At 44.3% G+C, this 19,782-nt stretch overlaps 1 protein-coding gene across 1 annotated transcript in view; it reads left to right on the plus strand.

Moving 5' to 3' along the window:
• Positions 1-19,782, plus strand: part of ABCC4 (ATP binding cassette subfamily C member 4) — a 235,906-nt gene that overhangs the window by 137,478 nt on the left and 78,646 nt on the right. The window contains exon 14 of the mRNA XM_023754706.1: positions 17,994-18,073. Within this exon, the coding sequence (XP_023610474.1) occupies positions 17,994-18,073 (80 nt within the window). The remainder of the gene's footprint in view (positions 1-17,993; positions 18,074-19,782) is intronic.

The raw sequence follows: 19,782 nt of genomic DNA on the forward strand, positions 1-19,782 counted from the left end.
AGTTACTAATGTTTTTTTCTTATTGGTGGTAAAAAAAAAACACACTCATTAGTTAAGGATTTTATGTATTGCCTTTATAAATTAAAACAGATGTCATATGCTTTCTTCCATGTAATGGACCTCTGGGGGTAGGTGTCTCCTTATTTCTAGACTACTCATTTAGGGCACTGCCCCCGCCCCCCCCCCCCCTCCAAAAAAAGGTTTAGTTACGACTAAATCAGTTACATATATCATGAAAGACAGGCCCTAAGGTCCTGGGAGTAGTCCTTGTGTGACATTGCCTTTTGGTGTTGCTTCCCTTACTGCTTGTCCTTTGACCATCATCCCTGTCTCACCTTCTCCCCTCCTCACCACCCCCCTCCCTGCCGCACCTACACATACGCCCCACATTGGCTTGAAGGGTTCTTTCCTCTTCTTGCCCACCAAGCTTCAAAAGCTTTTTATTATCACTTAAGTGGGCCTCATGTACTTCCCTCAATACATGTTTCTGTGTATTCTTTTCTAGAATATTCCATGGTATTTTCATTCTTTAGACTTACTCTAGCTCATCTCCACCTCCATAGATCCAGTGATATAATTATCTTTTTATTTCCAGAGACACATCCCTGGAAGTGCCGATCAAGGTTCATACAAACCCCCCTCAACTCACGGTGGTTTGCCTTGTGATGTTTCAGTTTTACAATGGTGCAAAAGTAATTGCATTCTGTAGAAACCATTCTTCCAGGTGTTGAACTGTGATCTTCCTCAGGGAAGTGATGTGTGGTACAGTGCTCTGGAGAGTGGCAGTGAGCACAGCTCCTGTTCAGCCATTCGATCACGAGGATAAACTACAGCGTGCTGTGTTGCCAGCGTTTTGGGGTATTACGTTTTGTGTTTGATGTCCTATCATGTCTGTAAAATGCTTCTGGTGAGAAGAGGAGGAAGACAATTTTTTAAAAATTGATTGAGAGAGAGAGAGAGAAAGAGAAAGAAAGAAAGAAAAGAGAAAAACATTGATTGGTTGCCTCCTGTACTTGCCCCGACTGCGATCAAACCCGCAATGTTGGTTAGGTATGTGTACTGACTGGGAATTGAATCCACATCTTTCTGGTTCATGGGGCAATGTTCCAAACAGCAGCCACCCTGCCAGGGCAGGGGGACAGTTTTACCCTTGAGATGACACTCAGGATAGTCGCCCAACTGTAGACTACTGTAAGTGTTCTGGGCACATTTAGGGTAGGCTAGAAGACTGAGCTGTGATGTTCAGTAGGTTAGGTGTATGAAATGCATATTCAACTTACAGTATTTTCAACTGAAGTTGGGTTTATTGGAACATATCCCATTCTTAGTTGAGAGGGATCTGTACTTCACTCTCTTCTTCCAGTCATACCCACTTTTGTTTTATTTTGGTATCACCTGCTAGCTTTCCTTTCTTAGGTTATCTAAGCTCACAAAAGGCAAGAGCTCTTAGCACCTCGAAAAGGCTCTCCATCATGTTTTTGAGTGTTGAAGACCAAGCAAGGTATTACTTATTGGGTTCCGATGGGGCTGTCCTTGACTTGAAATAGTAGAGAATGGGAGGCTTTAGATGAATTTGTTGTGTTGATTTAGCCACGTCATCCGTTAGGACTGAATTCCACTTTTATTGATCTTCTGCATCTTTAGTTGAAAGTTTTTTTCAAGGTGTTGGGGGAGTGGACAAGGGGGAAGGGGAGGTCAAGAAAATTGATTGTGTAAAATACTTTAGAGAAAGGTAAATTGCTGTAGCATTTTCTAAAGGTCAACCAATGCTTTGCAGACTAAAATGTCAACACATTCTACTCTCTCTCCTTCGCCTCACCCTGTGGCGGGTGGCCTTTGTGTCTTTTCGGTACCATTCTCTGCCATCAGCAGGAGCCTCTTCCTTTGCTCATTTTCACCCCCACAGATGTTCTTCGTCTTCACTCTGCTCTGCTTATTCTACAGAGAGACAGTTTGCGGGGGTGCTCGGTCGACTGGTCCTGGTCCCCAAACATGCACAAGTCTCTTGTCTTCCACAGCAGGATTATGAGGAGGTGGCGGCTGCCACAACGGGCACCCCCCGTCTTTGGCCTTAACACATGTGTGCTAAGTGTCCACACGGAGCTAAACCTTCTAATAAGGTCACCAGGAATAGATGGGTGTGACAGGTAGAATGGATTTTTGGAGGATGGCTATAAAGTTTGAATTTTTTCCCTTAAAAATTGTGATAAGATAAACATAACATAAAACTTAACGTCTCAGCCATTTGTGAGCCTACCTTCAATGGCATTAAGTACATTCACATTGTTGTGTAACTGTCACTGCCATCTACCTCCAGAATTCTTCATCTTTCCAAACGGCAACTCTGCACCCATTAAACACGAACTCCTCATGCCCGCCTTCCAGCCTTTGGCAGTCACCATTCTACTTTCTTTCTCTGTGGATTTGACTATCTAGGTACCTTATAAAAGTGAAATCACATATTTATCCTTTTGTCACTGGCTTATTTCACTTAACATGATGTCCTCAAGGTCCATCCATGTCTTAGCATGTGTCAGAATTTCCTTTCTTGAGCCTGAATAAAATTATATCTGCCTACCTATTTATCTATCCTATATAATGAAGAGGTGATGTGCAAATTGACCATCATGCCCTCACATGAGATGGCCGCCCCTATGTGGTCAAAGATGGCCACCCCCATGTGGCCACAAGATGGCTGGCAGGGGAGGGCAGTTGGGGGCAACCAGGCCGGCAGGGGAGGGAGGGCAGTTGGGGGGGACCAGGCCTGCAGGGGAGGGCAGTTAGGGACAACCAGGCTGGCAGGGGAGGGCAGTTGGGGGCGACCGGGGCGGCAGGGGAGGGCAGTTGGGGGCAACCAGGCTGGCAGGGGAGGGCAGTTGGGGGCAATCGGGCCAGCAGGGGAGCAGTTAGGCGTCGATCAGGTTGGCAGTGGAGTGGTTAGGGGGTGATCAGGCTGACAGGCAGAAGCAGTTAGGGGCAATCAGGCAGGCAGGCAGGTGAGCGGTTGGGAGCCAGCAGTCCCGGATTGTGAGAGGGATGTCCGACTGCCGGTTTAGGGATTGGGTCTAAACCAGCAGTCAGACATCCCACAAGGGGTCCCAGATTGGAGAGGGTGCAGGCTGGGCTGAGGGACACTCCCCACCCTCCCACCCCCCTGTGCATGAGTTTCGTGCACCGGGCCTCTAGTGTGTGTATGTGTATGTGCGCGTGCCTCATTTTGTTTTTCCATTAACGCATTGATGGACACTTGGGGTTGCTTCTATCTTTTGGCAATTGTGAATAATGTCACTATGAACATGGGTGTCCTGCTTTCATTTTTTGGCGGGGGGGGGGGGGGGGGGGAGGGAGGGGGGGGGAAAAACCCCGAAGAGGAATTACTGGAGCAAAAGGGGGATCTCTGTTTAACTTTCTGAGGAACCACCATACCTCCTTCCACAGTGGCTACACCATATTACATTCTCACAGAGTTCCCGTTTCTCCACATTCTCACCAGCACTTGCTTTTTCTGTTTTTGATAATTAGCCATCTTAATGGGTGCAAGGTGGTTGAATCCTCTATTTTCTAGAGTAGGTCGTAGAGGTGGCTCTGGGCACCAGTCCTAGTGTCAGCAAGTGCTAGGCCCCTGGAGCAGTTGGACAGCCCTTCCCTGGAAGCTGGCTGTGTGGGTCCGGGCCTCCGAGTGCAAGTTTCTTTGTTGCTAGTCTTCTCTTGTCACATCTCCTTGGCACGCGTCCTCTTTTTTAATCCTACACTTGAAAATTAGATCAAATGCAACTTGTGTTTAGATTTATTTACAGTTTCTTAACTCCTTTCCTATTTTCCTTTTGACAGGCTTGGCATAAAGAAGTCTTTTTCAAGTAGTAACTTAATTTAGGTGGCAAGCACCCCACCTGAATTTTGTTACATGCTGGCAGGTTAGATAAATGGATATTATAATCTCAGCACATTTCTGCCCAGCACTACTGGGCCGATTTGCAAGAGTCTACAAAAGTGATAATATTCTGTCAGTTTGGGGCCTACAAGAAGAAGAAAAAAGGCACATTTTCTTATTTGTATTTATAGGATTCCTGTGGGGAAGCTGGAATTGCTATATGGCAGTTTACATGGCTAAATACACATGAAGAAAGATAAGAAACCCAAAGACGTCCCTTTGTAGGCACACGGGAGAAGAGAGGGAAGAGATCAGTAACTGTCAGCTGTGTTGGAGATACGTTCTCTGTTGCGACCAAAGATTTTTTATTTCCCTTAAACTCATCATTTTCTTGAAGAATGCGGTCTATTTTTAATGACTTTATTGATTTGATGATTGGGTTACAATGTACTTTACCACTGAAATGTTTCGTTACTGTCAGCACTTAATGCTAATAATTCTGCTTTGGGGTACCACTTTGATAGACTGTAAAACTGCTTATGTCTGCAGGAAAATTTGTTTTGCTATGGTATGTTTGTGTACAGATGCAGTGTGACTTTCCCCCTTCTCAGAATCATCATGTGTCATAGTCTGCTGAGAAACATATGCACACAGGGCTGTTATCATTGTGTACGTACGGACTGCGTTGTAGCAGCCTAAACAAAACATGGCTTTTGTGTGAGGGAATCCCAGAAATAGATTTAACATTCATAATTAAAGTCATTTATTTAATGCTTGATTCCTATGTGATTATGTTAAGACTGCAGTTTTGATTCACAGCTTATATATTTTTAAAAATAATAAGTATATAGTGTATCCTACATTCACTGTTACTGTCTGCATGTGAATTTAATACTTTATATGTAGTGAGACCCAATAAAAGTGGATCTTTGTATCCTATTGCCCAATTTATGAGCAAAGGTGAACTACATTTTGGTAATAAGTTTTTCATGAAGTTTCTTTTTCATGAATGCAGTGGCACATCTACTTAGTTTTGATTGATTATATAAATTCAATTTTGGGAGACGATGACATAATACATATATAAAATCTCATCTTTTAAAAAAAATTGTGTATCATGACTTCTCTTTGTAAAAATATTACCTAGTAAATATTTTCTTTTGAAAAGAGACATACAGTTAGTTTTCTTCTTTTATTTTTAAAATTTTAATTTAAAACATATACTAAGACTGACGCCAACGCAGCATTGAACACAGCCAGGCTGGGAACCCCTCTCTAAAGAGAGGCAAATAAGATTCTTGATAGCATCTGCAATATAACATCATAAAGCCCATTTTCAGCCAACTGTACAATCTTTAATTCAGATTTGAATCAGCAGTGAACTGTAAAAATAATGCATTTTGAAAATAGCAACATTAGTGAAACTGGATGTGCTTATAGTGCTAGTGTAGGCACCCCCCCCGCCCCCAGACCCCCACCCAGAAAACAGCTAGTATAGAGCTGTATTGTTTTTCTTGATACATTCCCCAGAGGAAGAAATGAACTTACAAGAAGGTAAGAGTCCTGAGAAACATGATGGTAAGACTTATCAGCAGCACTTAAGATGGACCTGTGGGTTCCATGGGGAGCTGTGTTATAAAGGGACATTTAATTTGAAGGAACCAAGATAAGGTAGGTGCGGGAAACCAGAAACGTTGAACGGGTTTTTTCTGGACAGACAGTTGTGCTAATCAAGGGTTTTTATAGTCGGCCCGTCACCTACTGCTAGGGAAGTGGCCATAGCTCACCCTTCCTGGGGGTGGAAGGTAGGTTCCTTTCAGAGTCTTTCCTTCTTTTCCCTGCTCTGAATGAATAAACACTTTAAGTAGGTGGGGTCAACCGTCCAGCTCTTTGCTCTTTCGGTCGGGGAGGAAAGAGTTGCCTAGCTACAGAGCTGAGAATCAAGGTGGCCTGGCACATGCCCATGGGCCTCGGAGCAGCTGAGCACATTCTGAATCATGCAGTTGAGCAGTCTGCTAAGTGGCGAAGGGAAGAATATCACGCACAGAGGTTTGCAGTCTTTTTATGGAAGAACAAGAGTTTCGATTCTTTCACTTCAGCCTGGCCATTGTGTGGTTTAATCATTGTTTAACTAAGATCCTGCCAAGTATTTGACCATTAAATAGCCTCCAATCTGTATAGAATTCTTCTCTCACAGACTTTTATTTGACTGTGATTAATTGGCATTGAATTGTTATTTAATTACCTCTGCAGAAATCTAAGAACAGTTTGTGTTCTGATTAACTTGTTTGGTAGAAAAACATGTATGGCACTGTGGAAGTCAGTTTAGTCTTTGCTACACCTTGCGACTGGCAAGCCAACTTTTATAGCTGCTCAAAGCTCACAGGACACCCTGAAGTATCAGAAACCTGTACAGAATCTGGATTAAAACATTTTTCTTAATATATAAAATTGTTTTGGCACTCAGACTTACCACATAAGTCTGTAAAGCTTTTCTTTTATGTTGAAACTAGAGGCCTGGTGCACCACATTTGTACACTGGGGGGTGGTGGGGGGTGGATTCCTCAGCCTGGCCTGCACCCTCTCGCAGTCCTTAGAGCTGCCGCAGAGGCGGAAGAGGCTCCTGCCACCGCTGCGGCACTCGCCAGCCATGAGCCTGGCTTCTGGGAGCACACTGACCTGTGGGAGCGCACTGCATTGAGCGTCTGCCCCTTGGTGGTCAGTGCACATCATAGCGACTGGTCGTTCTGCTGTTCGGTCGATTTGCATATTAGGGTTTTATTATATAGGATTCTTTTAAAGTTATTTATTGGTCTATTAAAGATTTTAATAGACTGGCTTTCTCAGATTACAGTTACCCATTTACATGCCTCTGAGATGTGCCTGGGGAGAGGCCCACCAACGGAATGCATGGACAATGAAGAATAAAGGGAGAGAGGGGTTGCAGCAAAAACGTCTTAGAAGTCCAAGTTGCTGCAGAACAAGTCATAAAGAGTAAGGATGGACTCTAGCTGTTTGGCTCAGTGAATAGAGCATCAGCCCTCATACTGAAGGGTCCCAGGTTCGATTCCAATCGAGGGCACATACCTCTGTTGCCGGCTTGATCCTAGCCCTGGTTGGGGCACCTGCGGGAGGCAATCAGTCAATGTGTCTCTTACATCAGTGTTTCTGTCTGTCTCATCCCTTCCCTTCCACTCACCCTAAAAATCAATGAAAAAATACTAGGATTAACAAAACAAAAGAAAAGTGAGGATAGGCTCTGGCCAGTGTGGCTCAGTTGGTTGGAGCTTTGTTCCGTACACCAAAAGGTGGCAGTTTCGATTCCGGTCAGGGGACATTTCCAGGTTGTAGGTTTGATCACCAGTCAGGCAGTGTATGAGAGGTAACCAATGGTTCTCTTTCACATCAATGTTTCACTTTCTCCCTTCCTCCCTCTCTCAAATCAATTAAAACATATCCTCAGGTGAGGATTAAAAAAAAAGGAGGAAAGCTGGCTTTTGGTTTAGAAACTAGATGACTGATGTATACCATGGTGTGAAGCACTGGAAAGGATTGTAGGGTATTTGAATGGGCCAGGATTCCATGTGAGAAAAAGACAATGACTTGGCTAAGAGGTAATGTGTATCGAATGTCTTTTATAACTGACAAGTCAAGTAGAATTATAACACTTAGAGCAATATTTCCAGTTCTTAATACTTTTATATGAATTTTTAAAAGCACAAAGTAGGTGAAAATTATTTTCCCTTCCCTTTTAATGGACCACCCCCCTCACCCCCCTTAACAAAGTTCCATGCATTTACACTTAACACAGCCCAGCTAGTTTTGTGTAACATCTGTTGGCGGTTCCCAGATATTAAAATGATATGCTGGAGATAGAACTGACGATCAGATTTGGGTGTTGGTTGATCTGTCTCCAGTACACCTTAGTTACTTTACATAGGGTGGGTAGTGGGAGGGCCCATTGTCTTCAAGTTTAGTCACGTTCTCACACCAAATGTTTTTCTGGCCTATTTTTGAGCATTACGTAGAACTTGTATGTGTATTGGAGGTAGGAAGAGATGATTTTGCATGCTGGATGGCAATTTCTAGACAAAGTTTTCTGGATTATTGATTCCTATACCTGCCTTTGTGGAAATGGGAATTCTTTGCCTAGACAAATGCTTTAGAAATAGGCATTGCTACCCCATCTCTGAACACATTCCTAGGTGAGATTGCCCGATGTTTTAACTCCCTAGTGCTGGAGACATGCAATAGTGACTGTGCATTTAGTCTTGAAAGACAGCCGTGGGGTAGGCATGTGGGGGTCGACGGGGGGATCTTTTCTTCCAGACCATGTGGTGCATTCCTGTGGTAGAAGTCAAGAGATTGCTGGTTTCCTGCTCTCTCAGAATCAGAGGTTCTTAACTGGGCCACTTACCCCTGTGGCCACTCCACTTCCTGTGGTTCAAGGTTTAGGGAATCCCCTGAAATCATATGCAAACTATGTGTGGGCATTTTTCCAGTGGAAACACTCCATAGCTTTCATCAGACCCACAGTTTTTCAGAGCTACTAGTATCCTAGAGGCTCTTCCACCCGTTGTTGTGCCCTGGTATGCACATCCCTGACCACATGTGAGCCTTGAGCCTCACTCCTGTGTGAGATCCTGTGTGATTTAGGTTCAGGGGAAAAGGCCGTAGCTGGACTAGCTTTTCAATGCTTAGGAAAAGTAAAATAATGACTACTTACTATAGCAAAGCATTTATGGCTGCTGCAGTAAAGTGGTTTCCTGGGGCAATTTTTGAGGCATATCCATTCCTTCAAGGTTAATACTTAGTAGTAGGTGCTCCGACTTGACCTGGGTTCAGGCCCAGCGTGCGGTGAATCTCAGGCTCCAGGACTTTTCCTAATCAATAGACCATATGTCCTCATTCAGTCTTTCAGTTGTTCACTTGTTAGGTTATTCATTCAACCTACAGTAACTTCTGTCATTTAATTTTGAGGTGGAGTTCCTTTAAATGTTTTACTTTAATTATGGTTAGCCAAGAGAGATTCCTGGCACTCTTCTAACCAGAAGTGACAGTCAAAGTATTTAGCACCCAGTGGAGCAGGCATTAGCCAATCAGAAGGGGCCTGGGCCGACAGTAGCTGGTTTGACCTTCGCCATTCATACCAGCTAGCACCAGGCCTGCCTGTAACATTATTGGCTCTTCTTATTAGCTGATACTTGATGATAGAGTTTTCAGATGTGTCCAGAGAAGTAGCTCTAAATGTGTTGACACGAACTTTCTGAATCTCTCTAATGCTGGGTAGGAGGCCTCCCTTGGCCACTTTACAATGTCCTTGAGTGAAATTCTTACCGTCTCTGTATCTCAGCTACCGGTATCTCCCACTCGTGGTTTTGAGATGAAGTGTACGCCAAGCTTAACAGTTTCTGTCATAATTGTTGCTGTGGTGGTGGCGGTGGTGCTCTGGAAATCCAGCGTGAGTGAACCAAACAACATGTGAAAAAATCCTGCCCAGATCTGTGGCGTGTGGTGCAGGCATGGTGATGAATTGGTGTGTGGGTTCGTCTGGGCTCACAGAGGTTGAGACGGAGTTGGTCCTCAGCTGTCTTGTTTGGATGTCCCTCTGTCCTCTCTCTCCCTGGCCCCTCCTCAGTACTTCTCCTCCTGGCTGTTGTTTTGAAGAGACAGAGGGAAATTCGACCTCTTCTTGACGAAAGGGAATTTTCAGTGGAGGCCTCTTTCCACTCCGGATCCACACCCAGGTTCTCTCCAGCCTCAGCACACCTTAGGTCATGTTCTTTTCATCAGCTAGGCAAATATTTGCCATCCTTTTGTCCTTTCCCACTTCTTAGTCCTCCCAAATGTCATTCCTCCCACCTGGACAAACTCTCCACTCGCCATCAACCCATGCTCTGCCCTCCCTCCAAATTCTCAAGCATTGTTTCTCCTTGAGAACTTGTTAGGCTAACCCTGCCTTACCCTGGAACTCACACGGTCTGGTGACACCCACTGTTGCCGTGGCTGGCTGTCTCGGTGGCACCTGCCTTGGGCATGTCCAGTGCTCCCCAGGTGTGTGCTGCCAGCATTGTGTCACTGTGTGTCAGTGTGTGTCCTGGATGCACGCATCTGTATCCGATTGGCCTGCCACCAACGTTAGAGTATAAAATGCTCCAGCATATACCAAAAGACAAGTTTAGTCACACTTGAAACCTAAACAGCGTGTTTTGTCTGATTGGCAAGAGGGAAGAAAAGGTCCAAAGTAGGAGGATGTTGTGACCCAGAGGAAGGAGGACTTGAAGCCGGATGTGGGATTGACCTTTGTCTTAAACACACATGGGATTTTAAAAGTCATCTTGTCTGGACAGCCCCACCTGCTATCTTCCAGGTGGGGAAAAAATTAGAAAGATTTCATTAGGTAAGGAAAGAGCACACGGGTCTTTCTGAAACTCATTTCCTATGGTTTGTCATGTTCTGTAATGAAACCTTGAAACGACTCTTTTTAACATGTCTTAATTAAGTGAAAGGCCAGCGATTACTAGACTTTGAAAACACAGCGTAATTATTCTTGGAAGGCCTTCCTTCACTTTCCTAGGGGAGAACCTGCCGTTCCTCGTTGATTTACTGTTTCCCTGACTCCTACCTCCCAGGAGGTATTAAAATCCCATAGTGTTAGGGTCTGCCTGCCGCCACCACCACCATCGGGACCACTCTGCTGGTGTGTCCCTGAGGTTAGTTCACCTGTGGTTTCTCCCTTCCAACTGCGGCCACTGCAGCGAGCAGGAGCCGTGTCTGGGACTTGCCCCCTGGACCCAGTTCTGGCTCTCCCCATGTGTGTGAGCAGGTGGGTAGCCAGAGGAACACTGGCAGCTGCGGGGCACCTGTCCCACGATTGCTGGGACAAGGAAGAAGGACCCTTCCAGGGCTGCCTGCAGGGCACGGTGGGCTTCTTCCTCAGCATGGGGTTAAGCTCATTAGTGCCTGAAGAAACTGGTCTGGATTAGGATGTACCCTTTGAAGGCTCTCATTTAACTCACATGTCTTCTGTGGTGCACTTTGACCTTTAGGTTCTCAGAGGAGTTGCAGTGGTTCTCAACCTTCCTAATGCCGCGATCCTTTAATACAGTTCCTCATGTTGTGGTGACCCCCAACCATAAAATTATTTTCGTTGCTACTTCATAACTGTAATTTTGCTACTGTTATGAATCGTAATGTAAAGATCTGATATGCAGGATGTATTTTCATTGTTCGAGACCCACTGCTTTAGCGGAATTCTGTAAAACCTAGGCCATGGGTAGACCAGAACTTTCCCTCAATGTCTGGTTACATTATTATTGGTGCCTTGCATTTCCTTCCATCATTCTTGTCTGCCCTTGTTTGCTGGCTCCCTAATCCCACGTCATCTGCGTCTGCTCCACACCTGTTCTTCCTTGCTTCCTTCTCCGCCAGCTGCCACCTCCCCAGCACCTATGGACTGCTGTCCCCTCGCCCGTGTCCACTCTGTTAGGCCGGTGCTTCCCAGCCCTCCTGTCAGCCTCTGTAAATTGCTGTACCCTAACTCAGTCTGCATTGGGAACTTCCAGGGCCTTTGAAGGAGCACAGACAGACAAATCGGTTCAACAACAACGCAAGGAAAGTGACAAGTCTGAGGAACCAGACACTTCATGTTGCAACACGAATCTCCCCAGATCAGAAAACACCCGCCCAACGAAGGCTGCATGAAATATTAAGCATGGGAGATAGAGGCTGAAATTTGAAAACAAACCACTGTTATTTATTTATTCAGAATATATTCTAGTGCCTTCTCTATACGAGGCATTGGCCCACGCACTGGGGGAGCAGCAGTAAATGAAACAGGCAGAACCTACTGCCCTAATAATGCCTATATTCTAATTTAATTTGTGAACAAAACAGGAGGCAGTGGTCTTTAGCTCTTGGAAGCGAAGGGGAGGGGATTTGAAAGGGCAGTAGTAACATGTAAATGTGACACGGTCATCTTATAGGTCAGTGGTTCTCAACCTTCTGGCCCTTTAAATACAGTTCCTCATGTTGTGACCCAACCATAAAATTATTTTCATTGCTACTTCATAACTGTAATGTTGCTACTGTTATGAATTGTAACGTAAATATCTGATATGCAGGATGGTCTTAGGCGACCCCTGTGAAAGGGTCATTCGACCGCCAAAGGGGTCATGACCCACAGGTTGAGAACCGCTGTTCTAGGTTCTTGAGACTAAAGGAGCATCATCAGGAATTTCCACATTCTGCCTTGTTGCTCAAAGTGATGTCCCTGGACCACTAGCATGAGCATCACCAGGGGAGCTGTTAGAAGCACAGAATTCAGAATTCAGCCCTTCCCCTCTCCCCACCCCCCCACCCGCATTCTTGAGAGTATACATTTCAAGCAGATCCTTGGGAGATTCATGTACAGATTAACGTTTGGGAAACATTGCTCTTCTCAGTGTCAGGCTGTGTCTGGTCTGAGGCCACTCGGATACTTAGGAGCCCTTGATGTCCGGGAGAGTTTGCTGGTGTGTCCACAAATCCGAGACTGAGCATTGGTGGAATCTGTGGTGATCAGAACGAATCTTCCCAGGTGTGTCCCCTGACATGTAGAAAGATGGTGGCGGGGTGGGTTCCAGGTCTCACAGTCTCTCTTCAGTAAGAGCTGCTTTTTAAATATTTTACAGATTTGTTTACTTCTGTATAAGAGCCCATCTGCACAGGTTTCCCATGTTAAAGACAAAGTTGGAATGCCACTGGGTTTGTGGTGTTTAGCAAATTCAGGGACCCCCCCACCCCAGGCACTTGGCAGTTTGTTCCAGGTTATATATGAAATGGGGCCCATATTTACAAAAGGTGTGTAATCTAGGTGTAAATTCAAGACAAATATGCATGAAAAGTAGTTATACCACAAAATAGATAATACTGTGATATATTCTGAGATATATGCAGACTGACTCCAGGGGGAATCTGGAAGCAAGCTGAAACAGTCTCTCATCAAAGTGAGAAAAACTGTGCCTGGAGGTTGGAGGCAGGCTCCGGGCAACAGAACATGTGTCAGTAAAAGGCGCAGTGACATAAAACCATCATGTTTGGGGTGTAGGGGTGCATCTTAAGCAACCTCAAGTAGCCCCAAACAACATGATCATGTTTAAAAATAGTTAAACTATTGGCCCTGGCTGGGTAGATCAGGTGGTTAGAGAGTTGTCCAGAGAGGGTAAGGTTTTGGGTTTGATCCCTGGTCAGGGCACATACAAGAATCAACCAATGAATGCATAAATAAGTGGAACAACAAATCTCTCTGTTTAATATTAATAAAAAAATTAGAAATGATTAAACTGTGGATGCTCAAAATATTATGTTCTGGGTTGTCAAGAAAGGATGAATTTATTCTCTATCTTTTGTTTAAGAAACAAAAGTCTGTAATCCACACAAGAAAATTTTCTGCCAAAATGATAAAAATAGAGATTTGTTACTTAAAGGGATAATTAGTAATTTGGAAATTTTACTTTATAAAATCCATTTCTCCATCTAATTTTAGTCAGCAATCTCTTGTTGGACATGTAATTGTTCTAATCAAGGCTCTTGGGTTGGTAGAGGCAGAACCTACCTATGTTAGTTCATACAAAGAGTGCTTGGACGGATGTAAGGGGTTCTTCTCTGGAGGGGATGGTGAGGGGCGGGCAGTGAGGGAGAAGGGTCGGGTGTCTGGAACTGGGTAAACTTCACCTCCATTTCCTCTTCTGCCTCATTCTTCGAGGCGCCTTTGTGAAATCTCAATCTTCACAAGGCTAAGTTTGGAAATTATTAGCTCTAGTGACCTTTCATGCCCCTTAAAGCTCTAAAACCCCACAAGGATAATATGAGTGAACCTTGCGCGAGGTGCTCTCATAAGCATATTTTTTATCCTCATAATCTTTTATCCTGTGAAGTAGTGGAGGCGAATGTTATCATCTCCCTTTCACAGATAAGGGATTTGAGGTTGGGTGAGTTGCCTAAAGGCCTGTTGCTGCCAAGTGCCCGAGGAGGCCAGGCCTTTTCCAGGGACCTAATTCCTGCTGCTCCTTCGGTTTGACATTCTTTAGCAGCCGCATTTTGACGACCTACTCTAACTGCAGAGGTGATGGAAATGTTGAGCTCGCAGACTTCTGAGTTCCTGTGCCAATTCTTAACGCTGGTATGAGCCGAATTAGTCTCCGTGGACTGATGCAGAAAGTCCTGAGTCGGCGCCCTTTCAGCCATCATTTTCAGCTAGGGACTGTTTCCAGGCCACACACCCTCTCCTTTGGGTCAGTTTTGTCCCATCAAGAGGCATTGTACCTGGAAGGTCCAGGTCATTCTCTTTGCCCTTTTGGGGGGACTCTGATAGGCTGCTTGGAGTTAGATTCCACCTCTCACTAGGACAGTGGTTCTTGTACTTGTCCTCCCCACCCAACCCCTGCACACTCCCCCAGCCTCAGAGCCAGCTGTCCTGGTTCAGATGCTGCCTGGCTATTAAACCAACAGTCAGTTCTTATCAAAAGAGTTGGGATCTAGAACCATCAGTGAGGCTAAATGTGGGCACATATATAAAGTCCACAATATCGAAGAATTCCCAATCCTCAATGTCAGGTGTGGTGTGACCTGGTATGGGGTTGTTTTTGCTGGTATCCAGGGCCACTTCCGTGCTGAAGAATGGGGTCCACAAAGAAGGAGATACTGATACACACTGTGTAACTGATGGATCTCAAAAACGTTAGGCTAAGTGAAAAAAGCTAGCCACAGGGACCACATATGTGCAATGCCATGTGTATGATGTGCCCTGAAAAGGCAAATTTACAGGGAAAGCAAGTAGATTAGTGGTTACCTGAGGCTGGGGGTGGGAAACCGGGAGTCACTTTAAATGGCATGGGGGCGTCCGATGAGGAGATAAACATGTCTTAACACTGATTTTTGGGGATGGTTGCATCACTTAGTTAAGTTACTAAAATCCATTGAATTGTACACCTGAAATTGGTGCATTTTATGAGATGTAAAATAAACTTCCTTTTTAAAAAGGGGGAAAGAAAAAAGAATAGGACTTGAACTAAACATGGCAACTTCCAAGTTTTAGATTATAGTTTAATTATAAGTAAGCTGAAGAATCCTGGATACAGGAGAGGTGTCAGAATTCTAGAGGTGACAGATTCCAGCTCAGATGGTAGAATCAGTTCTTAGATTATGATCACTTATGAATTTGTATTTTGACAAGAATTTCTATGACATGTTTCATGATATTCTGTCTAGTGGACAAGACAGAAGAATGTGAACAAGAGCAATTAGGAGGACCCTGAATAGTTCTTTGATAATATGGACTTCAAGGGAGGAATCTCCCTCCCTCCCTTTCCTCCTTATCCCTCTCCTCCTCTCCCCCTCTTTCTGTCCTTCCCTCCTCTCTCTTCCCTTGCTACTTTCCCCCCTTCACTCCATTCTTTACCTCCCTTTCTCTTCCAGTCATTCTTTCTCTCCTTTCCATACTTTAAAGAATACATATATCTTTTTTATTGATTTCAGAAAGGAAAGGAGAGGGAGAGAAAGATAGAAATATCAATGAGAATCACTGACCCCACATTGCGGATCGAGCCCACAACCCGGACATGTGCCCTGACCAGAAATCAAACCATGAACTCCCCATTCATTGGTCAACATTGAACCACTGAGCCACGCTGGCTAGGCCCTTTCTACACTTTTTTATACAAGTAAAATAGTATACATAGTCATTGTAGAAAAAGAACAAATAGAGAAAGTTTAAAATTATACATAATACATACATAATTGACTTTTTCAGACTTGTTGCTAGTGTCCAAAACATGATCCGGCCACCATTGATTGTCGGGTTTGTGATGGGCCATAGCCTGTGCAGAACAGGGGTCAGACACTACCTGGGGTATGGATTTCACTCCTGGGCACAGGCATTGACTGAGACAGGCCATCTGAGTCTGGGCGGGGGCAGCGGCCAAGCTGGGACACATGCCTTTTGAGGGATAATTGCGGCACCAAGGACTGGTTGATTGTGAGAAGTCTGGAAAGAACGTGATTAACTTTCTTCAAGGTCTGTCATGTCAAGAAAAATTAGATCTGCTTTGTATGCTTATGAGGAGAGAATAAGTAGCACAGGTTGGATGTTCCAGGAAGGCAAGATTCGTTGTAAAGTAAGAGAGCTCTGTCTAACAGGACAGCCTGAAAATGGACTGGGTCCCCCTGGTCACAGGGAGTCCCCCTTTCCTCTATGTCCCTGGAGATACTGTAGCAGGGGCCACAGGCCATTTGGATGAAGAGGCATGGCCTGTGTGTGAGGGGAATTTATCATAAGGATTTAATTCAGAAACCTTTGAGAAAACCTTATGACTAAGAAGCCATGAACTAGAAATCACAGGTCTGATTACAATAGTCTATCGTAAAGCCAGATGAATTATTCCGCAAACATCATTCATTCTCTTGTTTCTTAGAGCAAGGAAGTAACTATTGAACCTTCTAATCTCACATTTTCTACACTCAGCTCATTGGTGAATAAGAGTTCAATTTTTGACCATCTTTGACATTTAGTTCGGTGAGTGTAGAAGCCTTGTGGGGAGATGGTTTTTTTCTCAGTTGTGTTTTCCTTGTATTTTACACTCTTTGTCACCGTAATGTCTCAGACTTGATCTGGGTAAGTGGGGTGATTTGGAGTACTATTCATCTTTGTGTGTCTTTATTTATTTATTTTTAATTTGAAGATTGCTTTCTACATTTTGTAAGTTGAGCCATACTTACAGTGCTTCTGAATCCTGTGTATGTTAAGAAGTTGTACTTTCTGCCCTGGCCAGGATGGCTCTGCTGGGTGATGTCATGTGCACTGAAAGGTTGCCGGTTCCATTCCCAGTCAGGGCACATGCCTGGGTTGTGGGCTCGATCCCCGGTAGCGGATCGAGGCAGCCGATCTCATTTTCACATAGATGGTTCTCCCTTCCCCACCCCCCTTCCTTCCTCTTTCTCTAAAAATTAATCTTAAAAAAAAAAACATTGTACTTTTCCGTTGAATAACAAGGATCTAAATTATGTCTTTAACATCCTTTGACATATTTTCCGTATTTTGCTACTGATGCTTAGAAAAGTTAAAAAATAAGTAGGCCACAGAATCCATAAGAATATGTGAAAATTGCCCATCTGATGTTAATGTTCCCAAAATACATCTGATTAAATAATAACTGAACCTCTTGTTTGTCAAACCTGGTCTGGGCATCAGCAGAAAGGGCACCGCTGGGAGCTTGGTAGAAATGCAGAATCTCAGACTGCAACCTTTGGCTACCGAATCAGAATCTGCGTTTTGATTAGTCGACTTCCCCAGGTGACGTGCTGCAGAGCCCTTGAGTAATAGTAATTTTTCTCAACCTGAGTTTTGTTTGTTTGTTTTTTGAGCACCCGTTTCTGTGCCTCCCATTGTCATTGCGTCCTTTAATCCTCAGATTCACCCTCTAAAGCAGGAGTGGGGAATCTTTTTTCCGCCAACGGCCATTTGGATATCTATAACATCATTTGTGGGCCATACAAAGTTATCAGCTTAAAAATTAGCCTGCTATCACATTTAATTTCCTCACCCCTCATGCCTTGGCAGGGCCAGACCAATTGGTTTTACAGGCTTTATGCGGCCCTCGGGCCGGACGTTCCCCACCCCTGGTCTCTAAAGAAAAGTTGTCACTGGGGCTGCCAGAAGCGTCCCTGAACGACAGTTTCTGGAGTCTGTGTTTCCTAAGCCTGAGACAGGAAAATTGGGGCCCAGCTTGTCATGGCGCGGCCTGGCCGAGCGTGACAGCCTCCAGTTGCTCCAGGCCTCACTTGGGCACACCCTGTGCTTCCTGCTGGAGCCCGGGCGCCCGTGGGAGGATTGCAGAGGCAGCATTTCTCCAGTCTTTTAAAAATCAGGGCCAAATAGCTCCCTGCCCACTGCCATTTGGTAGTATTTTTGTTTTTTTGTTAGGTGTCAATCCTCTTTCCTTTTTCTTTACCGCTGACATCATACGAATGTGTACTGTATTAAATACATATGCATTTAAAATATTGTTTTGATTTATTTGTGAATTGTTTCTCCTGAAGGACCTATCAGGGGAAATGAGTAATTTCTCATATCCTCTTCTTCCAGGAAGAATTTTAAATCGTTTCTCCAAAGACATTGGACATATGGATGACTTGCTGCCCCTGACTTTTCTAGATTTCATGCAGGTAATGTAACAGTAATGTCAAGTTCTCAGACAGAAAACGGAAAGTTGCTAACTTTTCAAGGCCCTCTCGTGGGGGCTCAGGGTGGGCCTTTCAGCCTGGCGATGTGTCATGTTATCTTAAGAAAAGGCCATGTTTGTCAAAGTAAGGTGTGGTGATGGTTTGGAGGCTAAGTTAACATGAGTAATGCCTCGTGTGTAGGAGTGGCTACACAGTCATGCCGAGGTTGGTTCAAAGCAGCTACATGCTTGGTAAGTGGTTCTCCACCTGCCTTCCAGGTATCTGGCGCCAGGTCCACTTTACTGCGAGCACATTTCATAATATAGAAACAATCACCTCTCACGGAAAGATAGCCTAGATTAACTAAATTATGCATTGTATTACCACAAAGGAAAAATATTTACCGCACCGTTTTTTTTTTTTTTTTTTTGGTGTGGATAAAACCAGGTGTGGTTACTTACAAAGAAAAGATTAGTAATAATAAGGTGAAAATAATACTTTGTTAAGCAAGGACAATAGAGAGCAGTTATTGCAGATGCAGAGCCTTTAAAGGCAAGTCCGATTAAGCCAATACTTTGAGTACAGGATCAAAGTCATCTCAGAAAATGTCTTTTTTGTTTTTCTAGGCAGCTTTTCTTTCACACGTAGATTGCTCTAAGTCTTAAGGTGTCTTTTTTTTTAAAGGAAAACCAACAATCCCATAGAAATGCCTTCTGTAAAGCATTTGCTTTGTCTATGAACTTGGGGTTTTAAAGAATAATGCTGGGTCGTCCCATCTTTCATCTCCTCATTCGCTGCTGTTGCTCATGTGGGATGTTTCTTCTGTTGTCTAATTCTGTCTACACGGCAGGGATTCAGGCTGGGGGCCTTTCTTCTTCATTTGCAAGTGTTTGTTTTGGAAATGAAATGCATTAATCAAAGGCTGCACCTATTCTACCATCCCCGCTGCTGTAGCTCATACTTCGCGAACCCCTTTTCACTTTCCCTAAGTGCCAGTGTACGGTGGTCTAATCATGAACTAGATTGAAGGCCAGGAAGTAGAAGTGCTACCATTGGGGTGTGCAATTATGGCTTGATCCTGATAGTTCCCCCCGCCCCCCCCTTCTTGACTCTTCTGGAGCCACTGTTCTAAAAGGAGCCAGAATTACTCAGTTTGGAAAATCAGCTATGTCAGAAAAGTCAATTGTAAGCCGGAGATGATTGCAGGCATTCCTGTTAGTGACACAGAAATGCAGCAATGACTATCTGACTGCAAACAGTCCATGGGCAAAGGCATCCATCTACTGTTTACCAACGTGAGGCAAGCTGAGACTCAGGCAGAGGGCTTCTACTGCAAACAAAGGTGTCTGATTTCTTTTTCTCTTCTGCATACTTACTTGATAAATGTGTCCTGCTGGGTTTCGCTATGAAATACATCCCCAAGAAGCAGTCTTCGACTGACACAGTGTCACGTTTCGACCTGATTGTTGATGACTTTGAGAAGACTCTATGAAAGGTTCCTTTCCCTTGCCACTGTAAGCTAGGCCAAGGTTGAGTTTCCAAAGTTAGCTAAAATATGTTATGCACAGGAATAGATGCTACCTGATCTCAGTACAAAACATTCCCAGCCTGCAGAGAGAAATTGCTAGTCTCACTGTGCTTTTCTTTAACCTGAGAGACAAGGGTTGTATTTTTTTTCTTCTTCTCATTCTTTGCTCTCTTAATCTTGGTGA

The sequence above is a fragment of the Myotis lucifugus genome, unplaced genomic scaffold (genome assembly GCF_000147115.1).
Source record: "Myotis lucifugus unplaced genomic scaffold, Myoluc2.0 scaffold_64, whole genome shotgun sequence".
Classification (NCBI taxonomy): Eukaryota; Metazoa; Chordata; class Mammalia; order Chiroptera; family Vespertilionidae; genus Myotis; species Myotis lucifugus.